This window comes from Trichosurus vulpecula, chromosome 8 (genome assembly GCF_011100635.1).
Source record: "Trichosurus vulpecula isolate mTriVul1 chromosome 8, mTriVul1.pri, whole genome shotgun sequence".
NCBI classification, from domain to species: domain Eukaryota; kingdom Metazoa; phylum Chordata; class Mammalia; order Diprotodontia; family Phalangeridae; genus Trichosurus; species Trichosurus vulpecula.
Window position 1 is genome coordinate 111309566 of NC_050580.1, and position 19354 is coordinate 111328919.

At 41.6% G+C, this 19354-nt stretch overlaps 1 protein-coding gene across 1 annotated transcript; it reads right to left on the bottom strand.

Moving 5' to 3' along the window:
* Positions 1-4413: 4413 nt before the first annotated feature.
* Positions 4414-18522, bottom strand: INA (internexin neuronal intermediate filament protein alpha). Its single transcript, XM_036737201.1, has 3 exons — positions 17431-18522; positions 8693-8817; positions 4414-7488 (listed from the first exon to the last, which is right to left on the bottom strand). Exons 1-3 carry the CDS (start codon positions 18484-18486, stop codon positions 7182-7184), a joined length of 1488 nt encoding a protein of 495 aa, XP_036593096.1. The 5' UTR covers positions 18487-18522; the 3' UTR covers positions 4414-7181.
* Between the last annotated feature and the right edge of the window lie 832 nt (positions 18523-19354).

Consider the following 19354-nt stretch of genomic DNA (forward strand, 5'->3'; position numbering starts at 1 on the left):
CTGAGATTTCTGTTCTGTTTTGTTTGGGAAGGGCAAGGTACTGCAGAAGGCATAAATCTTTAAGTATCTGCAGTGTGACTCACACCTTTCTATGGCAACCCCGTTTGCCCCTATAAAATCAAGCGATTGCAAGAATGCATTAATTTCCCTACGATTCCCTACCTACCTCCCCCCTCCACAAGGAACTCAATAAACTCATGAAACTAAGAGAAAAGAAGAAAAAATGGGGGCCTCACATCATCCCGAAAAGGATCAATAGGGTAGGACCATAAGTCTTTGATCTACCCCACTAATCATTCTCTTCAGTCTTTTCAGATTCCCAGGAAAGCATGTTAATGTAATGAAAACAGTTCATTATGTGGCTGAATCCAGAAGAGCTCACCCCCCACCCACCCCCCCCCCGCCAGTCAAGGATTTATGAAGATGAGATATTTTAAAATAGCCAAGTGCTTGATAGCATCAATCCATCATGTTCATAAAATCTAAAGATGTGCCAGAGCCAGCCATGTTAATTGTGCTAATTTAAGAGAAAAGATTTGTCCCCTGTGAGCTCGGCTTGTGAGGCATGAGAAGCATTTTCAGCTGTATCAGTTGTAGGCAACAATACTAAACTTGGATCCATCCATTCATTTAGTTGAGGGGGTGGTACTGAAGGGGTAATGATTTTTTGGATTCCTTCCAGATCTTCAAAAATAACTGGTAGTTTCCTAATAAAAATAAAATTGGTGAGAATTCTCTGAAACTGCCTCTTAGTCACCATTATTTCCAGCTATCTCTGCCTTTCTTGTCTTCATTTAAAACTCATCAGAGACCTCTGACCTTTTCTATGAACAAAAGTTTCTACTCTCCGGTAATCAATACCTTTGTTAGGTCGGGACTTGGGTGTTCTTAATGGAATTCATGCTCTCCGGGATTGGCCCATAGGGGGCACACACAATGGTCTGAGCTGACACAAAAGAATAACCCTTTGTTTGGCCTCAAAAAGTTTCTGTGAGTTTATTATTGTTATTGCTAATAATAATAATAATATTTAAATAGTCCTTCCCCCACAACACCTTGAGTAGTTAAAAATATTATCATCTTCATTTTCGAGTAAGGAAACAGAGACTCAGAGCTATGGGTTAACTCATAGCTAATGTGTCAAAGTACTCTTTCCGTTACACCAAAATTTCTCTCTGATGGTTCCGTATACTGGCCACTACTGCCATTGCATTTTTTCAGAATTTTCAGCGTTCCTTTTTAGGGTTGGCAAAGAGATTTGAGCTCATCGGTGACAATCTTACTCACTTAGAATCAACCCATAAGCTCTAGGTACCACTTCCCAAGAAGTCGTCATGATTTGTTTGATTTTTTGGAGCTGATATTTAATAATAATGATAATAGTTAGCACTTATTATGTAAGACTTTTTGGAGCCGGTACTTAATTTTTGGAGCTATATTTAATACAGGATAGTAAGCCTAAGGACAAACAAAGGACTCTTGGATAGAAGCCTTTACTTCATAGAGCTATTTTTATCTAGTGACTTCTGCTAGAACCATGTTCATTCTCAGGAATATCTAAAAAGGGAAAATCAGCCAAGCTCCCATGCCAACCTTTTCATAAGCTACTGTTTTTCTATCACTGCTTCTAAGTGACTTTGCATTCATCCCCAAGGAGATCATCCACACACACTCTGCTTGAGGTGCTGTCAGTGACAAGGCCTTCTGAAGCATGATGTTTATTGTGGCTCCAATACAGTCTAATAATCACTTATCATACTACTTGCAAACCACACGTTTGTGGTTGTGGTGAGGACCAAATGAGGTGACATAGGTAAAGCATTTTGCAAACTTCAAAGTCCTACATAAATGCTAGCCATCATCATCATCATCATCATTATTATTATTACTAAATATCAGGTGCAAAAAGTAAATATATTATTATATGATCAATATAGGTTTGATGCTATTATCAACCCCATTTTGCAAATGAGGAAATTGAAGCTTAGAGAGGTCAAGTGACTTGCCCAGGGACAATAAAGGAGGAAAATAACATGAAAGATCTCTGCATCTTCATAAGGGGAGAGTTCCTAATTGATCAGGATTCAGAATATTTGATTATTTGGAAAATTGCCTTTAAGTGCCAAGATCATTTGAAGTTGAAACTCACACTCTGTTTCATTCTCCGTTTCCTTAGAAATGTTTTGAACAGCTTTTCAGTTAACTGGTAATAGTTGAAGTTGCTTCCCTTCTCTCTGCCTTACATTTCTTGACCACACGTGTTACATATGATTATTCTGATTAAAATCTCCTTAGATGTCCTAAAATTTGTTCTTAAGGTCTGTCTTCATTTCCATTTTAGGTCACAGAACACGACTCATTGAGCAGTCAAATCAAGCGAACAAGAATTAATTAAGGGCCTACTACGTGCCAGGCACTATGCTAGGATACAAAAATGAAGGGGCAAAAAAGCATTTACCCTCAAGGAACTCACAATCTAAGGGAGGGTGACAACAAGCAAACTTCTATGTACAAACAAGATATATACAAGATAAATTGGAAATACTGTCAAAGGGAAGCCCTAAGATTAAGGAGTAGGAAAGGGTCTTTGTGGAAAGAGGAATTTTAGCTGAGACTTAAAGGAAGCTGGTGAAGTCAGGAGACAGAAGCGAAGAAGGTAAGAATTCCAGGAATGGGGACAGCCAATAAAAATGCACAGAGTTGAGAGATGAAGCGTCTTGTGGGAATAACAATGAGGCCAGTGTATGTGGAGGGAGTAACGTATAAGGAGACTGGAGAGAGCCAGGCTATGAAGGGCTTTAAAAGCCTAACAGAGAATTTTTATATTTGATCCTGGAGGCAATAGGGAGCCCCTCCAGTTTATTGAATAAGGGAGGGTGATATGGTCAAATGTACACTTCAGGGACATCACTTTAATAGCTGAATGGAAGGCGGGCCAGAGTGGGGAAAGACTTGGGGCAGGAAGACCAGTCTCAAGGTTGTTGCAACAGTAAGGTGATGCTAGAATGGTGGCAGTGTCAGGAGAGAAGGGGATATATACAAGAGATGTTATGAAGGTAGAATCCACAGGATTTGACCACTGATTGAATATGAGGGAGGGGCAGTGAGTGAGGAGTTGAAAATAATGCCTAGGTTGTAAGCATGGGTGACAGAGAAGTGGTGACGCCTTTGACAATAATAGGGAAGATAGTAAGAAGGGAGGGTTGGGGGGAAGTGGTGGGAGGAGGGTGGAATAGTGAGTTCATTTTGGGACTCGTCGAATTTAATATGTCAGTGGGACATCCAATCTGTAATTGGAGATGTAAGACTGGAAGTCAGGAGAGAGATTAGGGAAATAGATATAAGAATATGAGAAAAAGTGACCATAGTCAGCAGTTATGGTTGCCAGAGGTTTCATTGATGTGATTAAAGAAGGGCCTTGGCAAGGGTGGATTCAATGGACAAATAATTCTTGGAAATAGCAACCTAAATGTCCTCTTAAAATCTATTTTAGTTAGGATATGCCAGTTCCACCAGTCCTTAGAAGGCATTTGAATTACAAATAACGTATAACTATGGATCCAACTTCTCATTAGCAATACCATCAGTCTCTTTAAGTAGTATATGGGTACTCTTAGATGCATGAAATTAAGACAATAAAGACATCTACAAGGACTTTTCCTTTTGAGTAAGAAAATCTAAGCTATAACTAGGCAGCGAGGTGACAGACCAAAGTCTAGTACTCAAGTAGGGAGTCCTAATCAACTGGACCTTGATCTGTTACTTATCTGCCTACTGGATGGAGTGCTGGACCTAGAGTGGGTAAGTTCAGTCCTGCCTCAGACATTTATTAGCTGTGTTACCCTGGGCAAGTCACTTTTCTCTAAACCTCAGTTTCTCCTTATGCGAAATGGAAATCATAATAGCACCTACCTCAGAGGATTGCTATGAAAATCAGGTGAGAAAACATGTAAAATGCTTTGCAATCCTTAAAGTACTACTATGTAAATGTTATTTTACCTAGCAATACAAATCATGAGTGGCCTCCCTTTACCCCCATATTGGCTATCTGGAGCCTGGAGTGGCCTGGGAAGAATCCTCCACTTCTGTACCCAGACAACATCTGAACTCTGCAAAGTTAGGTCATGTATTTGGGTTAAACAAAGGACTCTAGGATAGGGGCTTTACTTTATAGGGCTATTTTTAATCCAGTGACTTCTGCTAGAACCATGTTCATTCTCAGGAATGTCTACAAAGGTAAGATTAGCCAAGCTCTTGTTCCAACCTTTTCATAAGCTATGCTTTTCTATCACTACTTCTAAGTGACATCGCATTCATCCCCAAGAAAATCATCCACATTTTGCATGAGGTTTTGCCAGTGACAAGGCATCCTGAAGCACGATGTATACTGTGGCTCTCATCAATCCACTCCAATACAGTCTAAACATCATTTATTAAGTGCCTACTACATGCAAAGGTTCTGGAGATACAAAGACAAAATAAAAAATAGTCACTGCCCTCAAGGAGCTTACATTCTACTGAGGGAGGGAAACACAGCATGCAAACATATAAGTATATAGATAATAATTTGAGAAGGAAAGAGAGGGTACTAGCAACTAAGGAGATCAGAAAAGTCTCCCCATAGGATATGGGACCTGAGCTGAGTCCTGAAGGAAGCTAAGAATTTAAGAAGCAGAGGTGAGGAGGGAGTACATTCCAGGCTTGTGGATAGCCTATGCTGAGCACAAAGATGAGATAGGTAGGGAGTTCAGGGAGCAGCAAATAGGCCAATCTGAATGGAATGTAGAGTATATGAAAAAGAGTAATATACAATAAGACCAGAAAGGGAGTTTGGACTTTACATACTAAGGTGAGGCAAGAGGGAGCCATTGACGGTTCTTGAGCAGGGAGTGACATGGTCCAATTTGTACTTTAGGAAGATTATTTTGGCATATCTATGGAGAATGGATTGGTGAGCAGAGAGACTGGAAGCTAGAAGTCCAGTTAGGAGGCTGTTATGATAGTAGTCCAGGGTAGAGGTGATCAGGCTTAAGGTAGGGCGGTACAAGAAATGTTGTGAAGGTAGAATGGACAAGACTCAGCAACTAGTAGGATATGGAGGGTGAGGGAGAGGGAAGGGTAGAGAAAACTTCGAGGCTGTGAACATGGGTGACTGAAAGGTTGGTAGTGCCCTGAACAGGAATAAGGAAATATAGAGGATGGGTGAGGTTTTTTTGGAGGAAAGATGAATGAGTTCAATTATTTCTAATGCATGTATTAATATTAATGAAGCTGTTAACAGTTTGTCAGGGCTTTTGTAGAGAGAAGTAAAATGTGTCCATACAGACCAAAGTCCAGTTCCTGAGTACTCTGTGGTTTGAACTGTGCTTGCATTGCAAGAAGACAATCAAAATGGTGTGGTCTTGCCAGACCAAAATAACCCTCCCCTCAGAAAAATAACACACCACAAATAACACAGACTATGAGAGTGAAGTTCAGGTGTGGGTTTTTTTTTAATTATTATTTTACTAACTTGTGTCTTACAGCAGGAGGGAGAAGGAAGAGAAGCTGAGAGAGAAGAAAATGACTATTCTAAACCCTTAAATTCTATAGGACAGGAAACTTTAGTGAAACTATAACTACCACAGAGCCCTGGAGTGAAAATGTGTAAAAAGAGATAAGCAAAACTCTTCAGCTGTGATGAAAGTGATCCTAAGCAGTTAGGGCTTTATTTTCCTACATCATACTTGGCGGGTGTCAGTCGGCACAAATAAGGCGGTGAGATGCAGAAGCTGCTCCACTAGGGAGACTTACTGGGTTGGCCACATAGGACCCACTTCCAAGACAGGAAAATGGGGCACCTACAATTCTGCATTCAAGGTCAAGACAATTTGTTGGTGGAGCACGATTTAAGAAATGGAAAATTCAAATGTTTTTCCTCTTTTCTATCTGCTGGTGGTTTTGATTAACTGAAAAGGAGTTTATTTGTATTGTTTCCTTCAGCTGTATTTTATGTCATAGTGAGGCCCAGTTACATAACATATGCAGTAAGACTCTTGGGTTATAAGGGAACATAGACAAGGCTTCACTAGAACCTTGGTTGGAAGGAAGGAAAGATACAAATGTGACTTTATCTAAGGGACAATATGTCTTCTCATGAGACCATGGGCAAACTAATGCTACATCACCACAAATGAATAAATCACAGATGAATGGAGTCCTTGGCCGCTTCATTGTTAGCAATACATCTCTTCTAATTTATCCTAAATCTTATGAGGCTGCACACAGCTTAGAATTATTACTAATGTGCTTCTAAAGTTGAGGCGAAAGGCTACACTCCTAACAGAGTGAATTTTTGACTAAGTGGATTTGAGTCACAAACTAACCAACTTAGGAAACATTAGCATTTTCTATGTGAGGGGAAGAGAACTATCCAAATGCATCATTCATTGCCAAGTTCCTTTTTAACTACATGTTAGATGATGTGAAATGGTCATGAGAAGTCATCACATAAATCACAGATATGACCACAATGCATCTAGTCACCCACTGGGCACAGCGGGCTGCAGGGGCAAACTTGTCTTTTTCAAAAATCCTGAAATTGTTTAAAAGGGAAGAATATCAACTGGCCTTTTGTTTTTTCTGAATGAAGATGAGCTAGAGCAGCACCTGAAGAGCCAACGTTCACACTGTATCAAACAGCATTAAGCAGCAGTCACCTAGGATGTGGGCAGGTTGATTCATCTTTGGCAGTGATTTGTTATGTATCTAAGGAGCATGAGTGAACTGGGTGTGGGCTGAGGCTGGTGAGTGTACATAGGACTTAATTTTAGCTTGTAGCAAATGACAATGATCACAGAAGATTTAGCACCTCAGTAGGCACCTTCTCTGGCCCAGAATCATCTGTCTGCCTGAATGAGAAGGGCATAATTTTGGGTAACTTTTCTGTGATTGCTCCAGGACCAATGGTTGGCTCCTAGCAGGTCAGGCTGCTGCTTCTAAGTGAGATTTTCTTGCTTGAGAGAAAATTCAGTATTGAAAATGAGACTAAAGTCTAGCGATATTGTATACTATGTAACAGGTGTTTGGTTCAGAGCTGGGGCGGGGGAAAGCTATTTAAAAGGTCAAATGCATATTATTCCCTCTTAAGTATTAGTTTCTTGTTTGTTTAGGGGTTGTTGGGGTTTTTTTTTAATCACTGACTATATTTTTTGGTTTGAAATGGTGACTTCTTCTAGGTTTGATTTTTCGGTTTTCTTAGTAGATATTATGGTTTCCTCCATTATTTCTGCAAAGCTCTCCTCTATCTGAGAAGCTTTCTTGGAGGCCACTTTAGAAGCTTCCTCCTCCTTTTCCTCTTTCTTAGACAACACAGGGGGTGACACTTTTGAGGAAGTTGAACTAAACATTCTGGATGACATCAAATAACCAGGATTAGGAGGTGGATTCAGCCCTGAAATGGTCATTCCACTGGTGCTGAATCGGGTCTCTTCACCTTCTAGCAGCTTCCTGTGAATCCAACAAAGAGAAGGATTAGCAGAAAATGTCATTGAGAGGTCAAACCACCAACCCCAAGCCCTTCAGAAAAGGTCCAATTAGACTTGGTTTCCTGACTCAAAGTCAGGACTATATACTTGAAAAAATGTATTTTGTATCACAGTTAATTATCAATATTCCATATCTCCCCAAATAAACTATAAACTATTTAAGGGTAGAGATTATTTTTTATTAACATCTTTCTCCACTTCCCTAACATAAAGTCTCACAATTATTTGCTGAACCAGAATCTGAAGACATAGAAGATTTATGGTGTCAAGGAAACGGAAGCTAAGAAGGTGCCCATCAATTGGGGAATGGCTGAACTATATATATATATATATATATACAATGGAATATTGTTGTGCCATGAGGGGAGAGCTAGGTGACACAGTGGATGGAGTTCTGAGCCTGGATACAGGAAGACCTGAGTACAACTTCAGTCTCAGACACTTAATAGCCCTGTCACTTTTGGCAAGTCATTTAACCTCTGGTTGCCTCAGTTTTCTCAACAATAAAATACGGATAACAAAAGCACCTACCTCCCAGGTTGCTGCGAGGATCAAATGAGATAATATTTGTAAAGTGTGAGGTGCATCATAGAGGCTATATAAATGCTAGTTGTTATTATCATTATTATTATTATAAGAAATTATTGAAGTTGAAGTTTCAGAGAAGCCTGGGAAGACTTGTATGAACTGATGTAGAGTGAAATGAACAGAACCAGGAGAATAATTTACACAATAACAAAGTTGTAAAGACAACTTTGAAAGACTTAAGGCTCTGATAATGCAATAATCAATTACAATTCCAGAAAACCCATGATGAAGAATGTTACTCATGTCGTCATAGAGAGGTGAGGGTTTCTTAGACAACACAGGGGTTGCTTAGACACCCGAGGTACTGAATGAGACATTATTTTCTGGACATGGACAATGTGGGAATTTTTTTTGGCCTATGTACATTTATTACAAGGACTAGAATGGCATGACTAGAATAGATTAGACAAGGGGAGGGAGAGATGGCCAAAAAGTGTTTCATTAGGACTGTTGGCATTGTTATATATTAACCAACAGAGAGAATATGGTCAAATATCCACATTGGTTCCATGCTTCTGGTGACCTAGGGCACTCTGAGCAATGTACTTAAATAGCACTGGCTATGAGCTTGGCATTACCTGTAAGCTGCAATCTCAATGTCCAGAGCCATTTTGACATTGAGCAGATCCTGGTACTCCCGCAGGTGGCGAGCCATCTCGCTCTTTGTGTTCCTCAGGTCATTCTCTAGTTGTCCAATGCTGTCCTGCAAAAGAGAAGTCCTGACCGATTAGCCCAAACCAGCCTAAATACAGTGGTACTCCCACGGGGTGTGTAATTGTGGAAATTCACAACATCAACTATGAATTATCCCATTCCTGGCTTGTCTCACTACATTGTTCATCTATCCATCCATCCATCTATTCATTCAACAAGCACTGATTATGAGCTTACTCTTTAATTCTTTGTTATATGGGATGCCTCTCTGGGAAAAGTTGGGAGGAGAGATACAGGGGGAAATTTAAGTGATGTAAAAATAAAATGCATCAATCAATTTTTTTAAAAGAGCTTATTCTGTGCATTATTCTAGATCCAAGAAGAGATATAAAGTTTTAAGTCATGGTCCTTGCCCTCATGGAGCTTACAATCAAGCAGGAAAAGTAAAGATCTAATAATCACATCTTTTCTCTACCCCACAATCTCCATCAGGAGCTCAAAATCAAGAAATTCCCACTGAGATAAGAGCAGAACAGAAAGACAACAAGCCTAGCCAGAATGCCCTGTATCTTTTTCACATTTTGATTTCCTTGCAATCACTTTTCAACAGCTGCTATAGAATCTCTTTACTAACAGCCTTTTATTCAGTTAATTAAAAGAGTCAAGAATAGAATAGAAAAGCTTATTTTAGCTAAATACTAAAACTGAATCTATATTTTTTAAAATGTCATAGGGTCCTATTCCAAATTCTTCTAAGCACAAGTCCAGACCAAGAAAGAAAGAGACTTTGAATTTGTTGTTCATGATATTTGCTGGATATTTGAGGTCACTGACCACTTATTATTGTATTAGTGGGTTGTCGTTGCTTATTTATTGTTCGTCCTTTGTTCTCGAAGAGGACCAATGACATCACAAGGGTGATGTCTCGACGTGTATGTGATTTGGATTTTAGTGAGGCACAGCTGTACAAAGTCATCAGCATCATTCTCTCCTCCAGAGTCATCAGAGGCCAGTGGCAAGACAAAAGTCAAGACGACTGGCAATGGCCCCACAAGTGGCATAAAAGACGTGGAAGATTCAACAGACTGAGCATTATTTTACTGAAAACAGTGATGCAGGTAAGTGTATGAGATATCCCTCTTTGTGCTACACTACGTTTTCTGGGTAGACCCACTTCTCTTACTGTTTGGTTCTAAGTTCAACAAAGCCAGCCTTGGTGATGAGAAACATAGTTGATGCTGCAAGATGTACAAACCTTCAAACCTTAAGAAACAGCAGAAAGAACTTAAATCCCCCCACCTACTATTTTATAAACAGAATTCAGCAGAGAATAGACCTTGCTGGCCAACAGGGATAGAACTATCAACAATAATTAAAAAGTAAGTGGGGTGAAATACCAATTACATGGAAGCAAAAAAATGCTCTAAAATCTTCGAAGAATCATAGGAGACAAAGCAAGGAAGACTCCTGGGGGGCAGTGGGAATTTTATTTCAAGGTGCTACCGAAAGTGCCATGATGAATTTAGACTGATACCACCAAAGCTGATGAAATAGCTAGACAGGTCCTTTTCTGAAATGAAGATCATGCGAGGGGGAAAAAAAACAAAACCTGATCCTTTCATGCTTAGTCTGAGATGAAAGACTCAGGACTATGATTTTTGGCTTGCCTTTTTTTTTGTTTTGTTAATTAGTCATGTTACACTCTTTGTAACCCCATTTGGGGTTTTCTTGGCAAAGATACTGAAGTAGTTTGCTATTTTCTTCTCCAGCTCATTTTACAGATGAGGAAACTGAGGCAAACAGGGTTAAGTGATTTGCCCAGGATCACATAGCTGGTAAGTGTCTGAGGCTAGATTTGAACTCAGGTCCTCCTGCCTCCAGGTCCAGTGTACTATCTTTGCCACAGCTTTCCCAAATATCCTGAGGTAAGTTTCTCCTCTGTTTCTTTTTCCTCCTCCTCACAACAGAAAATAAGATGCCTTTGTATATTTAAGGTGCTTTGAAAACCTCAGATTAGAGCTGCCTACTACAAGGGCAAATCCTACGTCGGCTATCTAGAAATCTCATTCATACATAAAAAGGACTTCCAAATGGGTTCTGGATAGTATGGGGACATAAACATCAGAATGTTACTGCTGGAAAGGACTCTAGCTATTGAATCCAACCCCCCTCGTTTTGCAGAGGAGGAACCAGAGGTTCAGAGAGGTCAAGTGACTTCTCAAAGGTCACAATTAGTAACAGTGCTGAGACTATAAATCAGTTCTTTGAGCATTCTCGACCCAGTACACTGTGCTATTCTAGTTCCCCATAACTCTTCCCCAGCTTTCCCCACCATTTTCTTTCTTTCTTTCTTTTTTTTTTTGGTTGTTTTGGCAGGGCAATTGGGGTTAAGTGACTTTCCCAAGGTCACACAGCTAGTAAGTATGTCAAGTGTCTGAGGCCAGATTTGAACTCAGGTCTGATACTCTACTCACTGGTCCACCCAGCTGCCCCAAAGTATACATATTTTAATATGATTAGTTCTAATTATATGGTTGTATTGGGTTTTATTGAATTTCCCCCCAATATAGAGCTTTCAGAGAAAATTATCTTTTAAAACATTAAAATACATTAATCTAATGACAGTCTCTCTTAGTCAAAAGTGGATATTGTATACAAGGATAAAACATTTTCACCATAGGCACCATTTTAGGAAAGGAACTGGAACCAAAGGTATATCTCTTTATCTACCATAAAGTTAAATGAGAGCTTGCATGTTGAAGACAACGTAAGCCATGTTGGAAGGGCTGTGGGAACACAGACATTCTAACATATTATTAGTAAAGCTGTGAAGTGGTCCAACCATTCTGTATGTTGATTTACAATTATTCAATACAAGTAACAACTGACAATACACTATGACCCAGCAATATTTCTACTAGGCATATGCCCAAAGAAAGCCAAAACATAGAAAGAAAGAAACCATATATGCAAAAATATCCATAAGCAACACTTTTTGAGGTTCCAAAACCTAGAAACAAAGTGGGTACCCATCAATCGAGGAGTAGATGAACAAACTGTGGTGCATGAATATAACAGAATGGTTAGTTGTTGTCCTTCATTCTGAGAGAGAACCAAAATGGCATCATTATTATGCTGAAAGAAACAATGTGGTGTTATCTGAGGAACTGGGAATGACCCTGAAGAAAACAAAGATAGGAAGAACAACTGGACTAAATCACGCATACATAGAAGAGATCCATTTTTGAAGCTTTTGAGGACTGTATTCTTAAGGCATCTGAAAGATCAGAGAGATCACAGATGTAGATCTAGAAGGGGTCTTCTATAGATGATAAGGTCCTTCAGATGCTCTTACTTATAAATGATATTGGATCAAGCCCCAAAGCATTGCAGAACCTAATAAATGAGATCTATAATCACATGCACACACAAAATCTGATTTAACTATCCACACAGAGAAAATCAAGTGGAAGAAGAATGTCTTTTGTCCAGATTATGATGCATAAAATGACAATCAATAGAGCTTGTCCATTGATGTATGTGTGCATGCATACATGCACACCCACATGCATATGTGAGCACACACACATATCTTGGACAGACATTACAAATATGCAATGAACTAAGTCCAGAACTGAAAAGATGAAGAGAAGTGGTATAGACTGCCTTTGGGAAATAGAATAATTCTTTTAATAATCCCACTACCACTATTCCAAGCTTCTCCATGAAACAAAGACTATCTTTTTAATACTAATATTCTTCTAGTAACATAGCTGTGTCATGGAATATTATGGTTTTTAAAGAACTGACGGTGAGAATCATTCAAAGGGTGATGGGAAAGTACATGGTGGATGTGAGTAGATTGCAGTATATTACAACAAACAATGCTGGAAAAAGTGGTTTAAAGGTCATTAAAGAAAGAGTTGACTAGAAAAGAGATGTGCTGATCACAAAAGAAGAGCAAGGGATAACAGAAGAACAATCTCCATTAGTATCTTTGTAATGTCAAGATGAGGGAAGCCCCCAGAAGATCATGGGGGCTGGAGGGTCTTTTGTGAAAATGGGTGGATGTGTTGAATAGGATGGGCTGGCATGGATGGGTTGTAATTGGCATAAATTAAAGGAGTAGCCACATCAATGAGATATCACGATCCATCAAAATATTGGGGTAAGAAATGATTAATATGAGGAATTTGGAAAAATTTGAGGAGACTAAAAGGAACTAATCCACAGAAAAGTAAACAGAACCATGGTGATATAAAGACATCAATATTTAAATAAATGCAATCACCAATGTACTCTAGAGGTCTATATCCATTCCTGCTGTGTGGTTGTTGAGTCATTTTCAGTCGTGACTGACTCTTTGTGACCCTATTTGGGGTTTTCTTGGCAAAGATACTGAAGTGGTTTGCCATTTCCTTTTTTAGCTCATTTTACAGATGGGAAAACAGAAGCAAACAGGGTTAAGTGACTTGCCCAGGGTCACACAGCTAGTAAGTGTCTGAGGCCAGATTTGAACCCACAAAGATGAGTCTTCTGGCCCTTTGAGCCACCTGCCTCCCCAGAGTAAAGTAGTAGAAAACATACATATAATGAGACATAAGCTGTTAGACACCATCAAAGTGTTGGTATGTTTTGCTTAGCTTCACTTCTTTGTTAATAAGATCATTGTCCCTGGTCCAAACAAACAAACAAACAACATGTCTCAGTCTGCATCTAGAGTCCATCACTTCTCTGTCAGGACATGGCAGCATGATAATTTGATTTTTCTAATCTTATAATGTTATAGGCTCTGGAATCAGATATTGTACGTAAAGAGTAAGTAGGTTGTGGGAGATTTGGGAACATGTCAGTGTATGAATTATAGTGTATAAAACTATGGGCTTTGTGTGACATCTATTTTGGCTTTTCATGGGTCTTTTTTTTTTTTTTGCTTCCTACCTGTTTGTCAGCTGTACTTTCTCTATAGGTGAGGTTGACGAATCATTTGAAGGTAGAAGTGAGAGTTAGGGTTATAACTTTAATTTGCATCAGGTGCTCTACTTATTTGCAGAGGCTTAGCTTGTGATAAAAGGTGCAGTTTTGCTCTCAGTAGCAGGAAATGCCTTTGACAGCTGATCTGACTCTCTCTTCTTCCCTCTTCCTAGTTTCCTATTTATACCTTGAATAGGTTTTCAAAAATATCATGGGAAGATAACTCAGCACTTATTCTGAACAAGATAGTGTTGCCCACGTGAAAAACTACTGTATAATTTCAGTAGTCTGCTTCCATGGGCTGCGGAGCTTCAGGCTCTGCCTGAGGGAGTTGAATGGAAGATTTTATATCACCTTAAGAAACCTCTTTTTTTAAAATCACTGACATCAGCACTAAAAGCTAGGGGCTGGAAGGTGAATAAAACAGAGAAAGGTGATGGTGGTGAAAAAAAGGAAAAAAGAGCAATGAGAGACATCTCTATTTCTTTGAGATGTCACTATCAGCTTCTGTTGAGGCCACACCTTTGTCAGATAAGAGCTGTCATTCTATAAATGATGTCTTCCTAAGCCATAAGTAATGAATTGAGGACAAGGAGGATATGTCCTTTTGGAAAAGAACTCTCCTTTCTTCCTTTGTTTTCCAGAAACAAAGAGTAAAGTATATCTAGAATATAAGAATATGGAGATTTCTAAATGTGAAAGATCACTCAGGGTGATTCAGGCAATGGAATTAACCATGAGTAAGCAGAAAACAAACAAATCCTCTGTACTGGCTTTTAATTTCAAAGATAAATTGCTCTGGCTCTATATTTACATGCTGCTGCTTCTCCCTCACCCCACCCTATCACTTTCAGTGGATAGACCCCACATACAATTTAATTAGGCTAAGCTCCAGTTTCATCCTGGTGAGAGCACAGTGGCCATTACACTTCTCCCCAGAGATCTATGAAATAAGAAGAATCAGCAAAGTCTTTCAAGGAAGCAACTTCACCTCTCAAAGATCTGTGGTTGTCTTTTCATTATTGGGCTGGGTTATTGAGCTCTATCTGAGAATATATTCCTTTTGCTGTTCCATAAGGCTTTGCATTCATTCCAAGAATGTGAAGAAAATGAGAAAAATGATACAGGAATTGGAATTCTCCTCTACAATGAATGGGAACGCTCTCAAGGAAAAGAGGTGGTTATATTTGACTTGAGATATGCCTTAATAACAATGGTCCTTCCCTCCCTTGAGCTACCCACCACTCCTAGTTTGTGTCACACCATTGTTCACTTGATTGTATCATCTTGAATTATTCTTCGTTTCATATGTATGAATTTGTCTCCACAATTATAATATAGACATCATGACCTAATACTTCTTTTTCCCTTATATCTAGCATGGTTCTGAATGTACAGCAGGGTTCACTGTATAGTTAACTTGGTTCTTCTGTGTCCTTCCCCTACCTCTATGTAAGGACGAGCTCATAAAGTAAGATGTGCATTGGGCTGCTGGAAAAAACATGGATTGGTTGGTTGCTCTTTAAAGCAGAAGAAAAGGCAATGGCATCCTTTCTTCTGCAGTGGGGGAAAAATACAGGACAGTTGAATCTTAGTTTGGAAATCATGGTGCTTTGACTTGACTTGTTTTGAAATTCCTTGAGAAAAAAGATATTATTGCTTCTTGGCCAAGGCAATACCCAGGAGCTTCAGCCCTCCTAGGACACCAGGTGGGCCCATGAGCCACACCCAATAAAAATGAAACAGCTCAGGACTGTCTATCTTAATATCTCGCTTCACTTCCATGAGCTGTTTCACTTAGTCCTGAAAGGAATTGCTGGGGCAGAGAGGAAGGGGGTGGGGTGGGGTGCAGCACTGCAGAGCTGCAGATGCCGCATTTTTTCTGCACACCCAAGTCTGGCTGTCCATGCTATTGTGTGACCCTGAAAGCCTTTCAAAACAAAACAGACAACCAAGTATCATAAATACCATCCCTTCCTCTTTCTCACCACCACCAGGCCAAGGAAGGAAAAGCTGTATGCTATGCTAGCCAACAGGATACCATGGTACCAAACAGAAAGGACAAGTGTCTTAAAATTATCCTAGGCTGGGCACCTCCCTTTTGTAGAGTAACAAAGCTATACTTCCAGGGGTCACCTAGTCCTTCTCCCTAGAATCTAGGAAGAAGAAACACAGTCTAGACCCCAGTTATAGTAGCACTCCATGAATTCAGAATGGCTGGGAACAGAGCCAGAAATTTAGTAGAAAGCTTGAGTTTTAGGATTTTGTGGTGTATTTCAACTTTATTTTTATGTATTCACAGTAATTACTAGTGGTAGATAAAATAGAGATACTGCCCAAACCTGCTTGAACAAATAAGAAAAATAATTTACATTTTAACACAAATAACTCACTTCACATGCATTGAATAAAGGTTCATTGAAAGTAGTAGCATGTTTGCAGACATTGTTTCAAAGACCTTAAAAACAGTTTATGCTCTTCAGATAAATGGCTCCCACCTTATTTAAACAAATTATTTTTCTCAAAGACTTTCTTCATAAACAGTGCAAAGTTGCAAAATTCAACCCAAATCAGGCTGAATTATCCCAAATTTATGAATAGTAGAGGCCAAATTAATGAGGCTTTATTGTGCCCCTAAGTAAAGTCACAGAATTACCATTCTTTGCTAGTACTTCCCTCCTCCCTGCCCCATACTGCTGCCTTTGTCCCTTTCCTGGTCAGCCAGACCCATCCCATAGCAAGTCTGAAGATGCAGTAGCCATTGTTTGCTGAAGGTGGGGGAGGAACAAATAGGAAATATCTTTTCAGGAGCATGAAGGACAGGTGAAGAGGAACAAGCGAGTGCCTACAACGGCTCTACAACAAAGAACCCCAGCCTCTGTAGTTCAGCTCCTGAGCCACAACAATCAACCAATAAATAAACAAATAAGTAAAAGTCAGGGGAAAGGGTGCTTTACAACAGAATCTCACTGTGCCAGTGCAAAAAAAAAAGGTTTCCGTAAAAGCACCAAACAAAAGCAAAATTTTATGTCTCCCATGAACGACCGCAGGTGGCCAAGAATATACAGCTGGGGGGTTGGGGGGAAAGGCAATTGTCTAGAGAGCCATAACCAAGACTCCACTGGCGAATGAAAGAGGGAAATCTATCACTGCCGAGAGACAGAGAAAACTGAAAGGTGTTTAGACTAGTACAGTACCATGGACAGCAGCCGTCGCGTTTTTGCCTTTTAACCTATAGCTCTCAGGCTCAATTACTGACTCTTAGCAAAAGGGCTGCCTCACAGGCAGAAATTGGGACCCGGACCCTGTGAAAGGCAAAGCAAAGCGAATAGATCAATCACACCGTTCCCTTTTCATCCCCACCTCTTCTTTAATATAACCACTCTTGTCTACGTCGGGAGAAGGGTGTGGTTGGCTGCTAGCTTAGTTTTTTAGTGCATCGTGTTTTCCCGAAAATCAATACTAGAGGAAAAGAAAGGCTGCTCTCTCCATTATTGTGTGACAATGTCTGTTTTGGGAGGGGTCAGGGAGAGGAGCTGCTCTTTCAAAAGGAGGATTAGGATCAATCACTTGGATAGGGGACCCTTCAGTCACCCAAGGTACAAGTACAAGCCAGTGTTGATGGACCTCCACTTTTACCCACGCAGGATTTAGGAACTAGTGAAGTATGTAGTCCGGCATCACTTACCTGAAAGCCAGCCACCTCAGCACTGTGCCTTTCCTCCATCTCCAGGATCTGCCTTTCCAGGGACTCATTGGCGCCCCGGAGCCCTTCGATTTCGATGGTGCGTGCCTGTAGCTGGCGTCGGTACTCATGGATCTCCTCGCGGCTGGCTCGGATGGCTTCTGTGCTGCGCGCCGCTTGCTCGTTCAAGTTGGCGAATTTAGATTTGTACCACTCCTCAGCGGATTGCAGGTTCTTGGCGGCCAGAGATTCATACTGGGCACGGATCTCCCTCAGCGCCGAGGTCAGGTCTGGCTTGGCCACGGTCATGTCCACTTCGGCCGAGGCCTGAGACGATGCCTGCAGCGTCGCCAACAGCTCAGACACTTCCTCCTCGTGCACTTGCCGTAGGAAGGCCAATTCATCTAACAGCGCCTCCACCTTCTTTTCCAGGTCCAGCCGTGCCAAGGTGGCGCCATCCACATCTCGCTGCTGCGCCTTCAGGGCGCGCTCTGCGCCCTCCCTCCCGCGGCTCTCCTCCTCGCAACGCGCCCGCAACCGCTGCACCTCTTCGGCCAGCCCATCCCGCTCCAGCAGCGCCTGTGTCCGCGCGGAGCTAGCCTCCTCCAGCTGGGTCCGGAGCTCCCGTAGCTCGCGCTGGAACAGCTCGCCAACGCGCGAAGGCTCTGCGTGGCGCTGCCGCAGCGCCGCCAGCTCAGCCTCAAGTGCACGGTTCTGGGTCTCCAGCTGGTGCACCTTTTCGATGAACACTGCAAAGCGGTCGTTGAGGCCCTGCAGCTGCTCTTTCTCGTTGGTGCGGATGATCTTGTACTCATTGTTGCGGGCTGCTGCCTGGCTCAGGTCCAGGCTGTCGGGCCCAGTCCGGCGATAGCTCAGCCCCAGCCCCAGAGAAGAGGAGGCGGAACAGGCACCCGACGAGGCAACATTGCAGCGGGTCAGAGACTGTGACCTGAAGCTCCCGGCACCGCTGCCTCCCAAGCGCGAGGAAAGGCGTGAGCCATCCCCAAACACCTTTCTATAGGAGGAGGAGCAAAGATAATGGTCTGAGCTGAAGCTCATCGTGCAGGTGACAACGAAGCTACTGAGCAAAAAGACTAGGCTGATCTCGGCTCCGGGCACCCGGGTTATAAGGCGCTGGAGGCGGGGCTGGGAGGGGAGCGTTGGAGGCGGGGCGTTCTCCGGGAACCATGGAAAGGAATGGTCCATGGAGAAGGGTGAGATGGGAGTGGTGAGTGATGGGGGTGGGGTGAGAGTTGGGGGGATGGGGTGTGAGGGTGGAGAATCGCACTGCAGCAGCCCAGTGCCTGGAGCTGCGTGGCCTCTTTACCCAAAGGACCTGGAGGACCAAGACTGCAGGCTGAAGCTGTGTGCCCTCTCCTCTAAGAAAGAGCAGCCCGGCTCCCCGCAAGCCTATTTTTCCTAGCACCGAAGTCCTCAGAGAAGTGACTTTGGTATTCCCATCTCCAAACCAACCTTGACCATCCCCTCAGCATCGCACATCCTACTAGATACTATATAGTCCTTCTGCCTATGATTTGCCACCACCCTGTGGTCCCCTCTCCCCCTTTCTTTCCAAACATCTCTCACTCCCAAATTCTGGAAGTCTCTGCCCTATCAGGCTGGGGCTCCCCAATTGCAGGTAGCATCCCCTTTCAAAAGACAACACTAGCTGGGTCTTCCTATTCATACCACTAGTTCTCCCAGGGGACTGTCTCCACCCTTTAGACACCCTAGATGAGGCTATCTCCTCCATCCTAGAAGTTCTCAAACTGCAGCCAGTATTTCGCTCCCACTTCAGACCCCTTACGGAGACATTTCTTAAGAGGAGAGAAATTACGGGCGTACAGCCCAAGCACTAGAATCATGGAAGACTCACTAGAAATGGGATGGGTCAATATTCAAAATATGCATAGATTATAGCGGATTT